This window comes from Lepidochelys olivacea (genome assembly GCF_965140295.1).
Source record: "Lepidochelys olivacea isolate rLepOli2 genome assembly, chromosome: 4".
Taxonomy (NCBI): Eukaryota; Metazoa; Chordata; order Testudines; family Cheloniidae; genus Lepidochelys; species Lepidochelys olivacea.
The window spans coordinates 35,408,777-35,432,259 of NC_140414.1; the positions used below are offsets into that span (position 1 = coordinate 35,408,777).

The 23,483-nt window shown below is 45.0% G+C and overlaps 1 protein-coding gene across 1 annotated transcript; it reads right to left on the reverse strand.

Annotated features, from left to right (window-relative positions):
* Window positions 1-19,120, reverse strand: BDH2 (3-hydroxybutyrate dehydrogenase 2). The gene is made up of 10 exons (XM_084627036.1): window positions 18,974-19,120; window positions 15,977-16,056; window positions 13,825-13,903; window positions 11,145-11,241; window positions 10,269-10,377; window positions 7,116-7,176; window positions 5,482-5,595; window positions 2,552-2,610; window positions 1,587-1,679; window positions 1-210 (listed from the first exon to the last, which is right to left on the reverse strand). Exons 2-10 carry the CDS (start codon window positions 16,046-16,048, stop codon window positions 157-159), a joined length of 738 nt encoding a protein of 245 aa, XP_084483162.1. The 5' UTR covers window positions 16,049-16,056; window positions 18,974-19,120; the 3' UTR covers window positions 1-156.
* Between the last annotated feature and the right edge of the window lie 4,363 nt (window positions 19,121-23,483).

The following is a 23,483-nucleotide window of genomic DNA, read 5'->3' on the forward strand; positions in this document are numbered from 1 at the left end:
TGGCTGTGCAAATACACTGACTTTTATTTGAAGGTCAATCATTTTAGTCATTAAAATGGTGCAAATTATATTAACAGAGAAATGTGATAATCTCTTCATTATTTGCCTTTTGTACTATGAATTTCCATTGAAAACTTCAGATGAAAGTTTTGTAAGTCACAAGCTCCAGCCTCCATCAATGATAAGCTCATTGCCAGTCATGTAGGCAGACTGAAATCATAAGAGGAAGAGTAACTATCATTTATTACTAATAAACAGAGGAAAAGGCTAACAATTATTGCAGTTAATTTAACAAAAACATTTCCTCTATCTACAAACAGTCCTTTAATCTCCACAAATACAACAGTGGCTCTGAAAATTTCAAAGGATTTAGAACCTTAAAAACTAAAAGCTTTTAGCCACCACAGTGGGCAGTTGCAAAGTAACAAATCATTATCACGCGGCTTTAGGAATTCTGACTCTTACAGATGGTTGGCACAAATGTGTCATGGAGGGACCACATGAATGCTCAGAAGGTGGAGTTATGACATTTGGCCTGCAGCCATATCACTTGGCACTGAGAAATCATTAATTCTCATAGGCTAAGCAGGGTCTGACCTGGTTAGTAAGTTAGAGGAGAGATCTACAAGAAAAACCCAGATGGTGGAAGAAGTGGTGTTGCTGGTTGAGTAGGAGGTGCTCTTTCCTCTGGATCAATACCAAACCATATTGAGTTCAGATCGAATACTTAAGTCCTGACCACATATGGGCAAATATCCTATTAATAATAAGTTCTACCAATAATATCAGACTGATAGGATTAGTCTCGTGTGGCCAATATGAACCTTTAGAAAGTGACAATTGATAGAAATATTGGGACCCAAACACTTTCCTCAAGCGATTCTGTGGGACTCAGAAAGATTGTCCTAACTACTGGGTAATTTCCATGGCATCTAGTCCTATTACGTGTGCTGTTAAACTAGTGTTGGTGCTATTTGTGGCCAGGTTTGGGTCCACTATGTGGCCTGTGCCACTACTATATCCTCTGGAGGTAGCCTCTCTAGACAGGGGAGGGTTTGTAGTGCAGATATTTGTAGCAGAATGACATGTTCCTGCATCTTCATTTTACACCATCACTTGCTGGTGACTTTGATTGTTTTGAGGATGATTATGGCCCCAAAGCTATAATTATTATTTGTCCGTCCCTGAGAGATCTAACTGTCTCACCCAAACATTTTGTTGTTGCGTACTGTATTCAGGTTACAGATCCACTGACTCTACTGTATTGAAGGTGCACTTGTGGGGGCAATGGGAAAGGACTCCATACCTCCCAGAACTGTGCTGTGCACAGCCAGTTTGTTCAGAATTCATGCAAGGTCCAGAATATGGTCCTCCGTAAATAACGACTTAACCTTCACTTTCATGGCCCGGAATTAGTTCACTGTTTGTATCTTGGGCTAGACTCAAAGTATGTCAGTCTTCTATTACTGCAGTAATCTGCCTCCAACGCTGTGTAAGGGCCTGCAAAATAGCCTCCCTCTACTGAGAAGCCACAAGATGGGGTGGGATTCTGTGGGTCACAACAGATTTTGTTGTACAGTACTTACTTCATCAGAGGCCAGATATACAAAGATGTGGGCCACTTCTTCAGCAGTAGCCATCCTACCAGTCTTCTGTCTAGCCAGAAAGTCTTTCAGGGCCTAGAGATACCAGAACATTTCATGCTTCACCGCTACACACTGAAATATGTAGCCAGGATGACTTTGTGCTACATTAAAAAGCTATGTGGTCAGATGGCCACAACCTCATAACATGATTACTGTGCAGATAGTACATATGATGCCCAAAGAAAACACTGGCCGGGTGACTTAGGGTACATCTTCACAGGGATAAAAAGCCTGAGTCAGCTGACAGAGGTTCACAGGGCTTGGGCTCCGGGGTTGAAACACTGCTGTACAGACTTTTGGGCTTGGGCTAGAGTCTCAGCTCCAGGACACTGTGAGCCCGTCGTCTGACCTGGACCAGCCATGGCTGTGGGTCTTTTATCCCTGTGCAGACAATACCATTAGTGGTCTAAGCTTCAGAGTTGCAACACACCTCAGGACCCTGGAACCAGAGGTTTAAATTCCAGTAAGGTCGACTCAGCCGTTTCTGCTTCTGCAGCAGACAGAATTCTGTGCAGAGGTCTTGCAGATGAGAACCTAAGAACTCAGCTAAGTGTTTGCCAAAATCTTCCTCTTCTTCACTGTTGTGTAGTTTACTGCACATCAGTTTGTTGCTGCCATATGCCCAAGAAGTGGTTGTATTGTACTGGCGCTGTAGACCTAGTATATGACTGTAAAATATTTGGGAAGGCCACAGGATGAAATGCACTGTGGTTTTCTTTAGCATAGTGTCATGGAAGGACCTGCTGATGCCACTCTGGGCACCAGGTGACCAAGCAGCCAAAGCACAATCACTGCTGTTGCTAGTCTTGAATGCTGAGATTTAGGCAGAAATGCTATTCAATTTTTCCCAAATTCTTTAACATAATTTATATTTGTGCATGAACACAGCTAAGTAGCCTGCTTACCTGTTCTGGGTGAGGCCTGGCTTGGATTCTCTCCCGTAGAGATGGAGTGTCAACAGTTCCTAAGCAATGTTCAAAATTTAAAATAAATACTCCACTGCACCGAACATGAGCAGTCATGACAAAGGACTTCATCACCGTTAATCCTATTATTTATATACTGCTATGGCTGTATATGACTTCATAACAAGATTGGGATAAAGTTTTCAAAAGAGTCTAAAAGATTCAGGACTCCAAATCCCACTAACTTTCAATGAGAGAGGGACTCTTGAGTGGCTGAGAGTCATTTCTGAAAATGGAACTTACTAGCCTAAGTCACAGAAGTGCTTTTGAAAAAATGTTACCCACAGCTAGCAAAGAAATGAGCAACATCCGTTCCGCAGTGTGTTTACAGTCTAAGCATATGAATGGAAATAGCAAAATGTTAAAACTGCCTCACTATTCCAGATAGTGACAAAGAGAATCTTTATACTGATAGTAATCTACGCAAGAGGACACGAGATGATTTATTACCATCAAGTATTTTTCTGGCAGCTCACTTTCTTAAGCAATTTTACTGTGCTGATCATCACCAGGGATAGGTGATGCAGCTTTGTTTGATGCCACTGAACGTTCACAAATGAGAATACAAATCAATAGTTCAAAAAGAGATTGCGGCATTCTCTTGGCTTAGAGAGATACTATCGTCGTACAACGTGGACTTCTAGTTACCGATCCCAGAGTATCCTCCCATTCCATTGCAGTGACTAGGCACCTATGCGGAGAAACATCAGCACAAGACATGGGGTTTCACTTTGAACGGGGGGGGGGGTTGTTTAAGGTGACCACTATCTTGAGATTAGCTTTTAATTGCAAAGAGTTTCGGAAATGGTCCTTGATTTGTGTAGTATTTTATTTCTCCCCAATGTTGTTGTGAGTGGGGAGGAATGGAATTCAGTGGGAAATCAGTGTTGTGATGAAGTAGCCAGGCAATACTTGAGAACTCTCTGAGAACACCTTCAACCTTTATATTCTAGGCATGTGCTTCATCTCTAGTCAGAGATGATTCTTGGCTTGTGCAAGCGGTTGTATAGATATAAATTCTTAATTCTGCCAGGTTTCAAACACTCCCCATTGAGATCTTCTGCAGCAGCAGGACTAGCTTTCTCCCTTGGCATTAGCAAAGAAATTAGTTTTTGCTCAGCTTCTCATGTAACGCTGACAGACCCTGGTTGTTGGCAGGCAGGATCTAACCTGGGGCCTCTGGAGCTTAGTGCATGAGTCTCTACTACATGAGCTAAAAGCCAGCTGGCTGTTAGCTAAGGCTGTAGAGCAGATTCATTTTATCTCTCTCTCTCTCTCTAAGGGGTCTCAGTGCCACTAGATGGGACAGAACACCACACCCAGGAGGTGAGTGGGTTATACTCTCACTTACATAATTCAGGTGTTCTTTGATGTGGGTTTGTTGCTCAGCTTTAATGGGCCTCTGTTCCACACAGGCACAGAGAGGAAAACATTCCACAGAATTACCAGTGCTTTGATTTCGCCAATTAAAAATAATTTTAAGGGGGAAGCAGTCCTCCAAGATTGCCTCATTCCTCCTTTCTGTTGTCCCTCTCCCCCAAAATACCACTCCCATCCCATTATGCAGTCCTATCCCCTGTGTCAAGGAGGAAGGATGAAGCACCTTCTTGAATCTGTGTTGGTTTCTTCAGTTGGCTATACAAGCACTTTCGACCAATGTAAGGTGCTCCTTCCACACCAAGGACTGAACATGCTGCCTCTCCTAGGCTCTAGTAAGTGTCTTATCTGTTTGTTAATTGTTAAAAGGTGATGCTGGTGGGATGTGAAGAACCATGCACAATTCATGGTGTGCAAAGAGTTCTGCAGGTTTTCTGATTTCTCACCCAGAGTTTCACCCAAAGTCCTATATGAACAAACCCCCAAAGCTCAACAGGAAACTCAGATGAAACCGCGAAGTTTATGCCTGTTTTCAAGTTGAAAAGACATTTAGTTTTGCATGGCTGCAGTGGAAACCCCAAACTGGCCTAAGGTCACTCAAAACAGTACCAGTATTTTACAAATGGTTTGTGAACCTTTGGGGGACTTACTTACACAGGCCCTGAACACCTACAACTCCAAGGAAAGTGAGAGGGAACTGCTGATGCTCATCACCTATTAAAATCAGGCCTTTTGTCTGATTTTGCCAGTTTGGGGTTTAATGAAACCCCACTGAAAATTACTATTAAAATATATATTTGCAGCTCTAGTTTTAATGCTTTAAAAATAAAAAGCAGGTTAGATTTTGTAGGTGTGCATGGACATGCCTGTGGTATGTGTCCTTTTGGATGCCGCTGCCATACTAACTTCACTACACTCTCACCAGGCATGCAAGCCCCACCTCACTGGCTTTTACATCACCCAGACCTAGTCACATCCAATTCTGTCTCACGATAGCAAGACATCAGGAATGAGGCAATCATACTTTCAGCATTCCTAATCAGCTACCGAAAGCACCATTTCCCCCTTCGTCCCCCAATCTGGTTCTCTAAGTTGGGACTTTCATGTCCAAATAACAACTGGTATAATACACCATCAAGATACTCTGGGGATATGTAGGTGTGCTATTATAGGCCACAGAGATTGGAATGCTATAAAAGTAGCAATTCTTAATTTTACATTTCAGGAAATGCCAGAAGATGCTGGAAAACAGAACTCAGCTAAGTGTTTAACTCAGCTTAAATGTGGTTTCTCCCTTGACTGCTGATGCCTTCAGCAGCTGTTTGCAGGTGGTTGGGCTGTTTTCAAGTTTCATTTTCTATCAACAACCTCAAACTAAATCTGGAGCATTAAATAGGCCAGGTGGTGTGTAGTTTTGAGCTGACGCTAAAGACAAACCTGAGTTTTTTCAGTGTCAGCTCTAAGTTTACAAAATGTTGCCAGGACGTACTTACCCGGACATATGCAGTTGCATCTGATGCCTTGTTCAATGAAGTCAGCAGCTACGGACTTGGTTAGACCAATAACTGCTGCCTTTGAAGTGCTATAGACACATCGGTTTACAACTCCTGAAAGAAGAGGTTAGTGTTAGGGTAACATGAAAATAAAAATCACACTAAAAACCAAAGAAAATGGTTACATTCCCATATGGATCTGCTTTTGGGCTCTAGCATTTTCTGGGCGGCATCTCCTTGAGCAGAGGATGAATGACAAGCTGGCTAGAGTGCTGACTGCAAGACAAAGGAATCTGCATGAGTAGAGTGCCATTCGAGAACCAGGATACAGCAGCGTACTGACCAACAGCACTGAATGAAAATGTCTGAGGGAAGTAGCCTCGGAAGTTTATTTTAAAAATTGCATGAAGATTTATAAAGGAAAGGGAATGATCTGCCCCTCACACACAGAGCTCTTGTTGGGTAGCCCTTATGCAGTTGGTACTAAGGAAGCAGTGAAAAACAAGAAAAATTATATAATGTGTTATGGTACCATTAAATAAGGCAAAAAATTGCATCATTCCCCACCCCTCCCGCCCCATCTTGTGCATATTCATTGTGATATGATCTTTAATCACATGACCACATATGGTTTTTTCCACAGTACCGCTACCTCATTCACGGCACAGTGGATAGTGCTCACTGGGTGGGCAGCTATTCACAATTCCTTTTATCCTGATCATTCAGATCTGTGGCCCCATGCCTTAATTACTGCATACCATGCAAACCTGCACTGAACACAGAATTATTAATTTACTCATGGGCTTTCCTATGGTGCTCTCATTGTAGCAACTTAGCTCTTTACGAAGATTAATCAATATTTCTTTGTACAAAACCCCAGCAAGGTGGTATCATCATCTCCATTTTACATATGAGGAACTAAGGCACAGAGGTTAAAGCCAAACTGTCTAAAGTGTCACTTAAATTTTGGGTGCCCACTTGGAGATGCCTAGGGCCTGGTTTTGCAGAGTACTTGGCATTTTATAGCACATCCTATGTTCAGAGCAGAGCTCCCCTGGACCTCAGTTGCAGTTGTGAGTGCTTAGCACTTCTGCAAATCAAGTGTCAAGTTGGATACCCATAAAATGAGCAACCCACAGTGGCTACCTGCGCCCAGCATCACACAGGAATTCTGTGACAGACACCGGGTAGAATCCAGCTCTCCATGGTAGCACTCAGCTTCCTAAACCACAGAAGAATCCCTTTGCTTCCTACAGTCCTCTCCCTCATTCACTACAACCTTCAACTTCTGCAACAAAGGAGGCAGGGGCCCTACAGACAGCAGCCTCCTTTGCTTGCACAGCCCTGTTTCATCCCCAGACCACTGTCCATTCTGTTCACTGAATGAGGTGGGAGTCCTGTGAGGAAAAACTGTATGTGATCACGTCATTAAAGGCTACATCATAATGCTTATGCACAAAGGGGTCAAAAGGAGCTTACACTTCTGTATTCAGTCCCATCCCTCCTAAAATAGGTGCTTTCAAATTTGGACTAACAAAATATTATTCCACAGGTTCAGAATGTCAACCTTGGACACGACCTAGGAATATTGCAGGCATGTATATGGCAAAACAATCCTCTAGGAAGTCTGTTACCTTTAATGCTGGATGCCACAGAAGACATGTTGATAATGTTTCCAGATTTCTGTGCAAGCATCTGCAAAACAACCCACAACCACCATCAAGCCATTCAAACAAAAGCTGTTCTGCCCTATATATATTCTGCCACCATTCCTCACAGTAAGTGGTATTTTCTTCCACAAGCAATTTCTCAGATTTGCAGGTCAAAATACTATCCCAAAGGACGGTGTTTGGCTCCTGCTTCACAGCTTTGAATTAGTAACCCAGTCAGATCAGTCTTAACCATGTTACATTTTGAGCTCTCTCATTTTCATCAATCGTAATACCCACTTTTTATTATGTACTCCCGTAGCACCTCCCTACAAACAATGAATTAAACCTCAGAACCCTCCTTTGAGCTAGGTATGTATTTTAGAGATGGAGAAACAAAGGATCAGTGACGGCAAAAGTCAAATACAAAATCTGTACCAGAGCAGAGCTAGAAACAGAATCCACTTTCCCTGATTCACAATTAACACTAGAGCATCCTCCCTCTCCTGAGCTTCATCTCACTAGAGAATTCTTGGTTATTACACTGCAGTGACCTCTCTGCCAATCAGAGTGGGGGAATGCTGTACAGTTACTGACACAACTGTACCCTTTTCACAACTAAAATGGCTCAGGGCAATTAGTAGCCACAACATAGGGATCTGCATAATGGATGGGTCTTTCTCCTATGGAATAGCTTTGATAAAAGCTGGGATCTAACTAGATGAAGACGCTTTCAAGCGAGGCAGTTATCTCCTAAGAAAATGACACTCCTGGGACAATAAAAGCTTCTCCAGTAGCAAGATTCACCAGGCTAGGGGCCCATTCAAAACTTGATGAAAAAGAATAAAAACAAAAGTTCAGTATATTGCATTTCAATACATCTAATGAGGTTCGAAATTAGACGAAGGACGGTCTTATAGTAAAGCATTGGACTGGGACTCGGGAGAGCTGCGTCCAATTCCTGGCTCTGCTACAGACTTACTGTGGGACCTTGGGCACATCATTTAATCTCTCTGTGCCTCTTCCCCCCTCTATCAAATGGGGATCATTATAAATCCTTTCTCCCACCCTTTGTCAATTTAGCCCATTAACTCTATGGGATAAAGACTGTCTCTTATTACTTGTATGTTCAATGCCTAGCAAAATGGAGACCCGAACCTTGCTTAGGGTCTGTAGATGCTACTGTCATAAGTTATATTCATCAGTGATATCCATGATAATGAAGATATTTGAAACAAAACATACTCTTTCTGATTCTGAAAGAGGAGGAGAAGCAAATTTTGGAAGGCGATCCAGGTTCTGCACCACTCTTTCAGATGATTTGAGCACAGAGCAGGATAGGAGGGGATTCTGTTTCTCACCTATTCTCTCCACAAGGCTGAGGCTACTTCCAGGAGCTCCACTATCTTCTCTGAAGAGACTGGAAGCTGCTGAGCCCTGTGGGACTGATGCCAGCTCCACTCCCCAGTTTCAAGGAACAGGGCTTTATGTGTTTTTAAAAATGGAGGGTGAGGCTGGGGATACGGAAAACACTCCCGCTGCTTGCTGGGCTCCCAGATTTTTCTCCCAGTCAGTTGTCAGGAAAGGTGAATTTTCTGGGACCTTTTCTGTTCCAGTTTGCATGGTGGGGAAGAAAAAGGCAGGAGAGCCTTAGAAACTGATCACTGCTGGTTCTGCTCATCCCTGGGTAGTTATTTACTTCCTTACTATTGCACTGGGTAAATTTAATACAATTGTTTCCATTTGAAACATTTAGTTCAGTAAGCTATTGTATACTATAAATCCACATACATGCAGCAGGGCATGTGCTTCTCAGCCAAAACACTCCCCCTGCTACAAACATGTTCAAGCATTCACCTACACTTTGTACCCCAGCATATTCAAGGGGTGGGTATATTCATTGCACCTTGTAGCGAGCTATTGCTTGTATAATCCTACAGAATTCTAACCACTGCCCTCTGATTCACTGCTGCCTTCATAACTCCCTTGCCAGGTGCCCAACAAGGACATGACTACCATAGCTTCTCAATCCACTCATTTCTCAATTCTTCTCTCTCTCCACCCCAACCCTTCTTGTTCTTGGGGAAGTTTTAGCCCCACCCCAGTGAATATTCCACTCAGCTATATCTGTTATTTTGTTGGTTAATTTGGCATGTGCACCCAGGGGATAGGTAGGGGAGGGAAAGGCGGAACCTAGACAGAATAAGGAGATTTCTTCCCCAATGCCGCTTCAGAGCACCAGACTCAGGTGGTGTTTGCCAGTTAGAGCGAGTCTCTCCCTAAGTCAAGTAATATGCAACAATTTTAAAAACAATTATTTTGGGGAAGGGTGCCCAACTTGAGATGCCTTAAAGGCACCTGATTTTCATCCACCCTCTGACCATCATGTCCTTTTAGGCATCCCCCATTGGGCACCCCAAGAACTGAGGCACCCCAAATCAAGTAGGCCACTGTAATTAGCACAATACTCTCTGGAACTGAGGGTCTGAGGAAAGCAGGGATTGGAATTGTATCATAACCACCGGAGGGTTGCATCCTGTTCACTTTGGTGACAGCCATCCTTCCCTGTAAACACCTTAGCCTGTGGCCCAGAACGTGGTGGTTATGTGACAAACAGGAAGTATCCTCAAGCTATGGTATAATGGTACAGGTGAGTTGTTTATCTAATGGGAGGGGTACTCCCCTATTGAAGTAGTGTGTTGTCGATGATATTGAACAGCTCTGCAAGATAGCTTCCTGTTGTGGATGTGGGGCAGAAGTCACACAATTACATCTGAATCTTTACAAATATTTTTGCAGAGACAGTGTAGCCTTATTGTCTGCGTCCATGTTGTAGAGTATTGCTTTCCCATGCGGCCTCTTACTGCACTGCATTTGAAAATGATTCTAAATACAAATTGTACAGTGTAAAAAACTTGAATTAACCCTCTCCATATGCTAGTCTGAAAGGTTAGACTCTGAACCAGGACTGAATTAAAGCAGTCCTAGGCACAAATATGATATGAGGGCCCTCTGTGGCCACACCCCCCATATTTTCACCCACCATCACGCTCTGATAGTGCCTATGACTGAATACTGCCCAGCTTGAAACACACCCAATGTCTTTTACACTAAAGAGCATTGCAGACAGAGCCTTACCTTGGGAAGGAATGCCTTGATCATTAGATACATGCTGCGAACGTTGAGGTTCATTGTGAAGTTCCAGTCTGTCTCCTCACATTCCAGAATGGTTCCATGATGGACAAAACTGGATTAAGTGCATGAAAAGCAATGGATTATTTCCTGTGCCTTTTCTGTATAATTTATATTTTTTCTCGTGCTCCTCTGGAGTAACTACCCCTCCAATCAAGCAAGGTTGGACAAGACTCTTCAGAGGTTATAATGCACATACAGCTTGCACAAGTTTCCTGTACCTGGTATATGTAGTTCAAGACAGTCACAATAAGCCACCATATGCATACATAAAGATTTGGTAATAGGCAGAACTAGTAATAAAAAAGGGTGTCACTGAAATCATCCATCAAAATTATTGGTCAAAAATTGACATTTGAAAAATTTCAGTGAGTGCTATAGTACTGTATAAAGATATTTTTATTTAGATTTATCTTTTCCAAGTTAAAAAACAATGTATGATGTGAGCTCTCCAGTCTGGAGAAGATAATGCCTTTATCACCAACATATCCAACGTAGTGATGATGAAGGGTGCCCAAAAGAAAGCCCTGGAAGCTGAAGGCCTCTCTCTGCAAAACAGGAAGAGCACAGACAACGTTGCACTCTCCCCCCACTGGTCTGCCACTAGCAGTGAGAAGGTAATTCAGTCTCCAGAGCCATTGAGTCTGTGGCTTGTCTACTTAGCTCACCCTCAAAAAGGCCAGTTGTGATGGAGGATTTTGTTATGCAGACACCAGAAAAGCCTTTGTGGAAAGGAGAGGATAGACATAAAATCAAACAAAATGCCTTTGGGGAATAAACACTGGAAGGAGAAGGGAGTTTAAAACAATAGGCTCTAGTTACCCTGCAACATTGCAGAGGACATCAATCCTTTCAATCTCCTTGGCCAGATTTTCTATTTGTTTTTTGCTGGTGACATCCAGCAACCGCGTTTCAATGCCTATAAAAACAAAATGGTTTTACTGTTAAAAATTAATAGCCTGATTTTCAGAGGCGATGAGCGTCTGCAGTTCCCCACTGATGTCAGTGGGAGTTCACAGGTACTGAGCAGTTCTGAATATCAGACCATAACATGGGTACCCTTGGGTAATATGGCCTTTTACCCCCACCACCCCAAAGCTCCACTGTTTCGTTAAATTGTCCCAATACTGAATTGCTATCATAAGAAGAGCACGGAGTGCTATTCAAGAGCCAAGAGGGGAGTCAGAAAAGACCACTGATGTTATTGTAAGAGAAGAACCACCACATGAGCAGGTGTCTTCTCAGAAGTGGAGCTAATGCCAATCCACTCCCATTTCACAGAAACTCAGCCCACTAAAGCACTCATCACCGTACTGAATTACGACCATTACACGACCACAACAAACTCTCATTGACCAATTGCAGCCACAGCTCAGGTCACAGTTACCTAATAATCATTGTGGGTGTCACCTAGACTCCAGATCACAGCACATGTGGTATTTTATTTGGAACCAAGAGGACTACGAGTCAGGCTTGTACAACTCATTAATGAGGAATACGTGACTTGTGTAAGTCATTAGTCATCTTGTTACCTGGACGGGGTGAATCATAACTATGCTAAATGGGATAGTGGGAAGCACATAAGTTTGATGGTCAAAGCCCTCAGGGCATGCACACAGTGTGGGAATATTGGCTAGTTTTAAAATGTATGCAATGTGACGTTGATGTCTTCGGAATAAGCCTACCAATATTTATAAACAAAAAATGTTTATTTTGGAAAAAATATTAATCCACCTTCCGAGCTGTTTAAAGAGGCTGCTTGTGGCCCTTTCCTGTGTGATTTAACTTTCTCTCTCACATCCACAGGCAAACACAGTTGATTCCAAAATGGAGATTGCTCTGACCCCCTTCTAAACACTTTAGAGTAGAGCCAGCCCCACTGTAACATAGTTACCATAAGATAGAAAGCATAAAATGCCATCTGCTGGCAGAAATGCAAACAGCAAAAAAATGAAATCCTAAATTCACAACTGATCTCCAGAAAGGCATACCAGAGCCTACACACTATTCCAGCACCCTCATGCAAACAACTCCCATTAAATCACCATGATTCATTTCCTGTGCACTGTGATGAAAATACATTATTTTGTGGTTTTATCATCCACACCTATGTACACAGAGTTTAATAGCTACTGTGATGTTAGCCTGGTTGAGTGGAAAAATGCTAATGAAAGATCATAAATCATTCTCCACTGGAAAAACCTGCACGTCTTGAAGCCAAACGGACAAGTTCATGTACATGTTCTAACACACCTCTGGTAATTTCTCTAGGAAATATGTTAGCAAGAAAGCTAACTTCTCCCTGGCAGGCTGACTAACAGTAGTGTCGTCTCTTCTGTATTAAGTTGAAAGTCTGACATATTCTAATTCCAGTCCTCAAAGGAAGAGTTGGGATTTAACAAGTCATGTGTCTGAAGTTCCTTTTCCCAAGACTTAGAGGGGTAGGGACTGCATAGAACTTTGATTCCACCTCCCGGTGTTCCTGCCAGCACAACTCTGTCTGATGTGTCAGAGAGTAAAAAACCCTACTGAGTTTGAGAAGTCATGAAATTCTTAGAGGATCAATTGGAAATTCCCCAGAATGCCGTGAGTCACCTAGAGGCTGTTTGCAGTGAATCTGGCTAAGATATTGTTATTCGGCCTTCTCAGTGTCAGGAATGTATGTAAGGATCAGAGATCACTTTTATTCACTAAGTTAATTTGGAAGTATTTTTGTTCTGTTTCATTGTGTATACAGGATTGATTTCACCCATAGTTTTTATGTTAGACATAAAAATAAACTTGTGTTAACGATTTCCCTGCCTTGTGTCTAACTAAGGAACAATGAGGTGAGTTTGTGACCATGAGTAGCTGATACATACGAGTATGTATCAGCAGGGAGAGAACTCTTAGTCCTGAGCATTTATGCAAATATAATAGGGGGTGATTTAGTGACAGTGTAATTCACATTTAAAAGATATACCAATTCACACTAGTGAACAACTACGATGCCATTAGTGCCATTAATTGGTCAAACTGAAATGCAGAGCACTAAATCTGATTCTTATGTAGCTAATGAAGTACGTTCTATAGCTCAAATGATAGAATTTTGTGATTTTAGCACTAACATCCCAAAGCTCAAGTCCCATGACTGAAACAAGAGGTAATTAGATTTGTCAGTCAGCCCAATGGCCAGGACAAGTCAGTGAAACAGATGCTATCGTAAGGAGCGGCAGCAGTTAACAGCTTCACTAGTGCCTAGTAAAATCAGATGGATGGGGTTACCCCATGTACCTAGTATATTCTTTTTGAAATGCTGAAGTTTCAGTGGAAAACTTGCATTCCTACACCAAGCCTCCACATTCTGCTGCAGCAGGGAAAAGACCAGATGCAACACGAAGGAGTAACTGACATTATTAGTTTCTACTGCCTTTAGAATTCTGTATTGTCCTCCAATGAAATTTCTACAAGCAGCTTACAAAATACAAGAGAGTTGGACTTAAGTCGGTTGTAAAGCATTTACCTGAATACCCCTCCAGTTCTTGCAGCTTGGGCTCACTGATGTCGGTAGCAATGACCTTTGCTCCTTCTTTTGCAAAAGCCTGAACACCACAAGCAAAAGGAACCATTACCATTTAGATATTTTAGGTTTTACCAATAATCAAGGCTGCCTTCTCCTCTCACTTCCTTCTTGGACTGAAAAAGGAGCTGGCTGAAGGCAGCCAGTCTCTTGCTTTTCTTTTTGTGCATAAACAAATTCCGTGCATCTACACCTGGCTACCTAGCCAAACACCCGGGTTCCAGCAGAGCGTACACAGGAGAAGGGGGAACAGAACGTACGATTTGGGTTTATCCCTCAAAGCAGGAATCTGTAATTAAAGCACTGGGTCCCATTACTTAACCCAGTTGAAGGAACAGATATACACAAGAGTGTGATTGATCCATTGGTCTCAAGTAAGGGCAGCACCTGTACTGGACAGTAGGTTCCAAACGTGGAGGGGCTGATCCTAAGGTGCTGAAAATCAATGCAGCACTAAAGACTTCAGTGGAGCTATGCCAATTTACAACCGCTGGGGACCTGGCCCACAGTTGATAGAAAGTGAGTGCTTTTGTATAGTGCTTCACATCCAAATCATTGAAGAGTGCACTACATAAAGAAACAACTTATTAATGGTTCTGCTCACTACATTCAACAGAATCAGGTAGCTATTCCTGAGAGATACCCCTTAATACTAGGGACCCTCATCATCACCTACGTGATGTCTATTGGGAGAAAACTACTTGTTCTGCTCCTCAGAGTGCGTTGTTGACAAGCGATTGCTATACAACAGACTTACCTGCTGATCACAGAAGCAAGAAGCTCTCAGAGACAGACACACTACCCCCAGTAAGTGGCAGTAATGCAGTTTCTGAGCGTACCTATCGTCAACTATGGTGTATCTTTAGGAGATCAGGCATGCCAACTCCCATCTGTAGCTTATTGCATATTTACAAAAACAATTATTAGGAAAAGGAATCTGTTTTGCAAATTAGCTATTCCCAGTGAAAGGGTATTTTAACGCAAGTGACAGGATTAGCAGTCCCCTGGCAAAGCCTGTGAAAATCAAGGTTTGTGACGACTAGGTATCGTTCATTGCCTGTCTCATGCTAGCTTTCCTAGTCCCTCTCCGTAATTTAGTACGGGCAAAGTCATCTGTGGAGAGTAGAGCTGATCAAAAGTAGAGAAAAATCACAGAAATTTCAGAAAAAAAATCCATAAATGTTTTTCATTTTGCTTTTCAGAATGGTTTGGACTTTTTGTTTTCTCAATTCTCCACTGGATTTTTATTAAATGAAAATGTTCAGGGTTTGGAAAAACATCTCAATGTGACCAAGCTGAGCAATCAAAAACTACCAATAGAGCAACAGACTAAATCTTTCCATTTAAAGTTTGCCAAAAAAAATTCAAAAGCTTTAGATGGTCTCCGAAAAAAGAGTCTTTAAAAAAATCCAAGGCCAAACGTTACAGAAATAGGTCAGGCAGAAGTTTTTGATCTTGCTCTTGTGAACGGCTTGGCATCTGCACATTCCCTTCATCTCCCACAGATCAACGAATGACATTCGGAACCAACTGGGATTGAGTTAAATGAATTAACAAGGTACACGAGGGGCCACCACATTCCACCTGGTGCTGTTGCCACAGGGATCCTTCAGACAATCTACTAACTGTCTGACCTCCAAGCTGATACAACAGGAAACCCTGGGACATCACCTTCCCAAAACAAAGCAGCTGAGATATTTGATGAAGGTCACTGATGGCATAGCCGCCTTCCCGAGAAGCAGCAGCTGCAGCTCTCTTCAAAGCAGGAAGCAACTCATGGCTAGATGCCAACACCGGTATGTCCAGCCAACCCAGCTGTGAAGATCTTCGGGGAAGGCTATTTATAGAGCACCAGGGAATTTTGACAATGTGACTCTTGAATGAATTTTTCCAGAATGGAAGCAAGGCTCTCATGGTGTACCAGTAACATTTTTTTCATGTGCTTTTCATGGAAAAGTTGAAGGACTTAGCTTTTAATTTAATTTCCAGTTTGATAAAAGACAGCTCAGTATAGGTATCATTGAGCTAATCAAAACAGCAAAGCTAGCAAGGAACTAAGAGGGGGGAAAAGAAGAATGAAGCTTTCCAGACTTACTATAGCAGCTGCTCGTCCAATCCCTTGTGCGGCTGCAGACAGCAATATTACCTTCCCATCAAGCCGACCCATGCTGCCCCCTGCAGGTATTTAAACATGTTCTGTGGCATCTCTCAAAAGGAAAAGGCGTTAATACCAGCTCCAGGGAATCAAAAACAGATGCAGTCTATAACTGAACAGGTGACTTGGAGCATCTATCACTAGAGAGAACTGGAAAGTATCTTGTTCTTCCCACAAGAGAAGAAAAGTTTTCAGTATGGCTGTGTCATACATTGGCTTATAAAATGAGAACTTTTAAAGCAAAAGCTTTAAAACAGGACTTGCCTCAACCCTGTAGGCAGACTGGAGTCTCCAGTGCCCCTTAGCAGAGTGTGACATCATCAACAAAATGCCTGATGGGCTACCACACTGAGCAATTGGACACTGTACAACAAATATAGGCATCACCAAACAGGATGTGCAATCAGTCTGAGCTGTGGACTGTTTCTCAAGAGACCAAGGATCTGAGATCAGAGTTGAAAACTGAGGGAGAATTATCATGCCAGACCTCCTGGTTATCTCAGCCATGGCTTTATTTTAGAGGTGTCCCTTCAATAAAGGGAAACTATAATATGTCACAGACATTTTGTCATTAGTTAATATCAGCAGGACAAATTCAGGGTGGGATTTTTAAAGATGCCTAAGTGATTTGGATGCCCCGTATCCATTAGAATTTAATAGGAATTAGGAGTCCAAATCCCCTTGGTGGGTTTGAAAGTCTCAACCTTAAAGTTGATATGAATAATATACATACTTTTGAGAAGCGAGATGAAGTGAGTCTGCATGCCTGGACTTCAGGATAGTATCAAATTAATCTGAAATGCAGAGTTTTCAGCACTTCTGTAGGAAGTGACATGTTTTAGGGAGTTGTAGGATATTTTAATTGAAATAAATCTATCAGAGGTTAAAGTGAATTTTAATGCTTATTACAAGCAGTAAGCGTACTTATGACCAGCCAGCGTGGGTGGGACGTGTGTGTGCAAGCTCCCCGATGTCCTGGGACTCTTTGCAGTTCTGGGAAGACTTACCAGTTATACCAAGTTGGTGGCTTTTATAAATTCCAGGTTTCCAAGGCCAGAAGGGATCATTTTGATCATGTAGCCTGACCTCTTGCATAACACAGGCCATAGAACTTCCCCAGAACAATTCCTAGCTCATAGGCCGAGTGAAGCAAGTCTGTCTACAGAGGTGTAATGGGATATCTTTTGAAAACCACAACTGATCAATTTGAAAATTGCAGGGAATGTTCTAGGTATCAATGGGCAGAACACTATTGAATTGTGGTGAGAATCCAAAAACCAGAAAAGCCTGATTTCCACTGATTTCACAGATAGCCCATTTGGTGCTGCAGGCAAAGCTCTCTAGTGCCCTCTGTACTGCCTATACAGATAACAGACAGCAGCTTCCTAGAAGGTCACGGGATTCCTTGCTTACACAAAACAGAGCTGCACCCAGCCAGGCCCCTGGGCAGTGCTGGGGTCCTAAAAAGAGAAGTCCCAGAACTCATGGAGGTACTGGCCATGCACACCGCGAGGCAGGGGCAAAATCTCCTCCCATTTCAGTGTTACCAGTTCAGCAATTTTGTCACTCAGTCCAGCAACGTTTTAGGTCTGCTTGAGATTTTTCAAGCTTTTCCTCAACAAGTCACTAAACTGTGAGCCTTAATCAAACCTGGTGACATCCTGGTGACGTTTGCTACATCTATTGACAACATTTCTAAACTGGCAAGTGAGAGCTATGAGGGGGAGGGGAGGATGCCAAGGGGGACTGAGGGTTAAGCAAGGGGAGGGCAGAGGATATATTGCAGGTTAGCAGTAGGGGGAAGGGAAGGAATCTATTTGGGCTAAGAGCTGGGGGCAGAAAAGGGGAGATATTGGAGTCTGGGGCATGAGGATATTGGGACTGAGGGCAGGGGGATATTGGTTGTCAGGGGAGAATAAGTGGCTTTGTAATTGGTGGGGAGAGAGTGATCAGGGACTCATGATCAGCCAGAAGAGCGGGAGCGAAGGGGGCCTGGACAGCAGGCCCTTGTGCTCTGTGTGGGGAGACTAGAGGGTCCCTGCTCCCTTGCAGGGAGCTAAGTAGCTTCTGTGGGTGTAGCTCTGGGCAGCTCCCGACTGCTGGCCCCAGAGAGCTCAGCTGTGGGATGCTTCTCCAGGATGTGCAGAACAGCCCCAAATCCGGGCTTCCTGTATCTGGAGATGCAGATACTGTTGTGAGGGAGGGGTATGAGCAGAGGGAGCGATGGTGGCTGAGCCAGGTCCAGACTCTGGAGGGTCCCCTTTGGCCCTGGCTCCCTGCCCTGGAAGGAGAGAGGGCTGCTGGGTAACCAAGCTGCCATCACTCCTTCTGGAATGGGCCCAGAGGCAGCATGAGGAGACGGTGCCTCTGCCACCCAGTATGGACCATCATCTCTCCCTCCAGAGCAGGGAGCCGAGCTCCGGCCCCGGCTCTAGGTTCCAGAAGGAGAGAGGGTGGCTCAGGAACCCGAAGCGTTGGAACACTGCCCCAGCTCCTCCAAAAATGTCCCCGCAGGTCGTCCTGGAGCGTCCCGGAACGACCCACGCCCTGCCTCTGGCTCCCTCCCACTCCGCCAGCCCCCACCATACTTCCCACTCCCGCTAAAAAGGAGCTGGAGAAGGCACAGAGCTCGGCCGGCAGGAGCAATGAAGCCTGCAGCCCTGCCACTAACGCGGCAGCTTGGCAGACGATATGCTCGTTAGGAACGACACGGATCGTGTCCGCTCCGTTTGCTTTTGATTTAGGTCAGATTTTACACCGTGTCTCCCGCTCTCAAGGCTTCGCGCACTCCGACAGCTGCCCATTTCCCACCACGACAGCAGGCAAGCATATAAAGGCACAAATCAGTTTCTCAGCCTCGTCGCCACGGCTTTCCGGGCTGCTATTCCTGGCGACACTAACAGGAGGAAACGTGCGAGGCTGAATAAAGCCACCCACCTCAGGATCGCCACAGAGATCAGGCTTCAGGCTCTCCCGACCCGTGTGGCGGAGCAAAGTACGGGCTTTCAGTGTGAACGCTGGGCGCTATCCTTCCGCAGGGGAGCTGCTGGCCAAGACAAGGCCGTTCCCCGCCGGAAAATTCAGATGCTGCCATCTAGCGAGGCTGGGGATACAAAAGCGGGTCTTGTCGCTCAAGAGAAGTGAAGTTTGTCAGCTTGCCCGGGCAACGACTCTGACCAAAAAACCCAACCCAAACCCAACAGTGACTGAGCCGGTTTCCCCCCAGTAATTTGTATGGACTGTATTTCAGTCCGCAGAACCCCAGAGAGAAAAGAATACACAATGCACCGGCGATGACATTTTGCTGATGGAGCAACAGGAGGAGTCGCAGAGGATGCTGCATGGATTCCAGAAGAGCCAGCAAACACAATGGCGAGCCCGGCTGGGATGGCAGGAGGCACAACCGCGGGGGCTTCGGGAAGGAACAGTTCCAGGTACAGCAGCAGTTAATACAGAACGTGACAAGTCCTGCCTCCGGGAAAGAGAAGCTGGGGGCGGCGAGGGCTGGGACTCGGTGGAATGGGCTCTGGGGATGATCCTGTTGCCGGCACCCAGTGCCGAGAGGCTGAACAACAGCTCAAGTTGGCTCGTTACCCGGTGTGCTGCACCCAATAATCACAACGGGGTGGAGAAGCAGAAAAGTTTATTTGCAGCTGCAAAAAGGTACAGGGAGAATAAAATCTCAAATCCTGCACAACAGAGCAGGAAGTTACACAGGCTTTTATACATCCTTTTTCCCAGCATACTTATCCAATAGCAAGCTGCCCCAAGTATCCATATAGCCAGCCAATCCAGTTCCCAGCTAGTTCCCTGATTCTCTGTATCATTTGTTAAACTATACATAAAGCTGCTTTATTCAGCATTGTTCTTCCATATCTCCCCTGTTTGGCCTTGCTTAGTTTCAGGCAGTCTGACTCTGCAACATACTGTTGCAGATTCTCAGCATAACTGCTGCGAGTGCCTCCAGGCGGGGGGGCCAAGGACACTTGGGCCTAGTACGCAGAGCTGCTGCGAGTGCCTCCAGGCAGGAGGGGGGCCAAGGACACCTGGGCCTAGTGCGAGGGGGCTTCATCGACACTCGTGGTCTTCCATCCCCTCGAGTTACCTAGCGGCCATGCCCCAGTGTCCCCAACAATCCCGACATGTTCCTATGGCCTTTCAAAAGAATTGTGACTGGTGCGGGCTTGGTTAAAGGATTACGGGCCCTACGGTTAAGCCCCTTGTCTCGTGGCAGAAGCCCAAGCTGCTTATAGGTCATTGAGTGAGAAGCAGGCCAAGAACTACAATGTGTTAAAGGCTGCCATATTGGACCATGTAGGCTTGGCAACTGAAAGATACCAGCAGAAATTTAGGACAGCCAGGTGGACTTATGGGGTAAGGCTGAGAGAGTTTGTGCAGAAGTGGAATGACTGGGCCAACTGAGGGCTAAGGCTGAGAGAATAAAATGTGGAAGCGGTCCTGGAAACTGTGATATTAGAGCAGTTTATGCAGTCTCGCCTGGATACCACTGAGGCCTGGGTGAGGACACACCACCCAGAGACAACGGAGGCAGTGATAAAACTGGCAGAGGGATACGTTGAAGTGGATTTTTCAAGGAAAGTGGCTGGTCTGGCAAGTGGGGGAAGAAGGAAAAAAAGAGGAGATCCTCAAGCAGTAAGACCCTTGAGCGTGAGGCAGGAGAAGAGGAAGGCCACGTCGGCTGGCAGGAATACAACCTACTATCAGCATGGGGGGGGGGAAGGCCACAGTAAGGAGGGGTGCCTGTATATGGAATGTGGACTGAGGGAATATTGTGGTTGGACTGGGCTGATGGGGAGCACTAAGGGAGAAAAACAATTTCAGGAAGGGTGAGCTGAAGACCAGAGATGGGGGTTATTGATTCAGTTGCCAGTTTTTTCCGGGGCTCGGGAGGGATGGAGAGCCTCTGGAGTTTGCAGAAAACGTACCCCATAGATTATGAGGGGTTCTCTCCTCCTTGGGAATCATGCTCCTAGTTGAACCCTCACACATGGGTGCTCATACTGGCATTTCCTAAGTTAATACTTCAGTCTGCAACCTCAATAATGACCTTTTAATGTAGCTTTGTATGTGTAATTTCCTAGGTTTTTTTTTTTAAAAAAAAAGCAAATTGAAAAAATTCCAGCATGTGGCATCGCATTGAGCCGTGATTCATCCGCAGGATTGGAACCTGCTACTGGCGCTCATGGAGTAACTGAGAACAGTAGTAAGTTGCTATCCTCTACGTGGACCAGCACTAGAGGGATTGAGACACTTTACCAGAGGGTTTCACAGCCATTTATGGAAGCAAAGGAACAGCAAGACTCAAGCATGTGTGTTCCATTCCAGACTCTGGAGGGGAGTAATAGTGTGTACACATTCTTTTGCTCCCATCCTCCTCTTCCCTGCCCTGGCTCCTCCTCCCAGGCTCATTCTCCTCACTTAGCTAGTCCCAGTCCTCAGGCTTCTCATCCCAGTCCCAGACTCCTTGCATTGTCTACCCCCCTTCATCTCACTCCATTGTTTCCAATCTTACTGCTCAGCTCCTTGTCCCTAGCGTCCTTGCCAGCCATCCAAATCTCATCGCCCATACTCCCCGATAGTATCCTTGCCTGACTATTCCCAGCTTCAGGCCAAGCTGTTTCTTTCCTCCCTGCTCACTTGATCACCTCAACTCACCCCAACACTCACATCCCCACTACCTCCTGGATCTCTTTTGGGGTCCATGTCCAATTTCAGTATGGCCTCCAGCTTAACTCCATGTCCCAATCTTTGCACATCCAATCCCAGTTCTCTTCCTCCTGCACTCTGGCTCCTCATCAGATGTTTCCCCTGTCTCCTGGCCCCCTAATCCCCAGTCAACTTGCCCAGCTGGTCCCAATCACCCACTCCCTATGCTAGTCTCTTCCTCTCCAGGCTCCTTGTCACACTCTATTCACCCTGCCCATGCAGGTTCCACTCTTGTCCCCTCTGCATTCGATTCAGGTGGATTTCTCCTCCATGCTGCTTGAGCCCAGAAGGGGGAGTACTGAAAGCACAGGAGAGAGAGGCTCCCTGCTCAGTTCTGGACCCAACATGGCCCAGAATTCCAAATGCAGGGGGAGTCCTGCTCAGTCCCAGGCTACAACATACAGTACACAAAATCTTTGGGAAAATTAAGTTGTGAAGCCCTAGCAAATCTCTATGGAACATGTGCAAACTGCAGTTTTTCAGACTCTTAACTTGGCCAAATTTGGGCAGATTTTCATATGGATGGCAAAAGGCACATCCCTGATACATAGCCCACCTCTGCCAAATTTCAACTCCTTGCTCCAAAGCATGGGGATGCTGGAGTTTCTAAAAAGAAAAGTTTGCCTGTATTTTTTAAATGGGCAAAAACATGGGTCGATGAGCTGCTTGATTGGCCGGGGGCTGCTGATTACCTCTCCACCCTAGAGCAAACCAAGGGCTGCTGGCAGATCCCCTCCCCAACAAACAAAGCACGGAAGAACACTTCACACCCTGGAGGCTGTACCAATTTATAGCAATGCCCTTCAGCATACAGTGGGGCAGTGGCGACCTTCCAGCGCCTAATGGACTGGGTGCTACAGCCACATGAAGTGTATGCTGTAACATACATAGACTACATCATTTACAGCCAGGACTGGGAAGACTATCTTAAACACATCACAGCCGTATTGTAGATGTTGAAGATGGCAGGGTTGACAGTGAACCCAGCCAAATGCCGTCTGGGGCAGCAGGAGGTGACATATCTGCGCTACCGCATGGGAGAAGGAAAAAAAATGGTCCCTGGTCAACAAAGGACAAGCCCAGGCAAAGTGCGTTGTTTCCACGACCAAGCAGCAAGTGCACCAGGTTTGGCCTCACAAGGTACTACAGAAGATTCATCCCAGCGTTTGCCATGATCGCAATGCCCCTAAATGACCTGGTGAAGAACAGCACTAGAAGGTCCCGTGGTCAGCAGCCTGTGAAATGGTCTTCCGGGAAGTGACGGAGAGGCTGAGCCAGGAACGCATACTCATCCATCTGGACTTCACCCCTGAGTTCATCCTTCAAGATGGATGCCTCAGAAGTGGGCCTGAGTGCAGTGTTGTCGCAGAACATTGATGGGGAGGAGCACCCCACAGTATACCTCAGCAGGAAATTGTTTCCACGGGAGATTTCCTACTCAGCCATAAAAAAGGAAGCCCTTTCGGTGAAACAGGATTTGGATGCGCTGAGCTATTATCTGCAGGGGAACTATTTCAAATTGGTGACTGTGCCCTGGTACATTGGCCGAACACCATGAAAGACACCAACCCTAGGCTCATGAGATGGTATCTCTTGCTACAGCCTTATAGCTTTGAAATCCTTCAATGGGCTGGGAAAGACATTAAGAAAGCCAATTTCTTTTTGGAGAAGGACAGGGAGGATTTACCTGATAAAGCCCCACAGCAGAACCTGAGGGGGA

What these genes read in the sequence shown, in the direction of transcription:
- BDH2 (XM_084627036.1), bottom strand. Translation starts at nt 16,048, where the DNA reads ATGGGTCGGCTTGATGGGAAGGTAATATTGCTGTCTGCAGCCGCACAA. An exon ending in AGAACTGGAGGGGTATTCAG is followed by an intron (nt 11,242 to 13,824) that starts GTAAATGCTTTA and finishes TTGTTTTTATAG; the next exon opens with GCATTGAAACGCGGTTGCTG. An exon ending in TCAAGGCATTCCTTCCCAAG is followed by an intron (nt 7,177 to 10,268) that starts GTAAGGCTCTGT and finishes GTTGTTTTGCAG; the next exon opens with ATGCTTGCACAGAAATCTGG.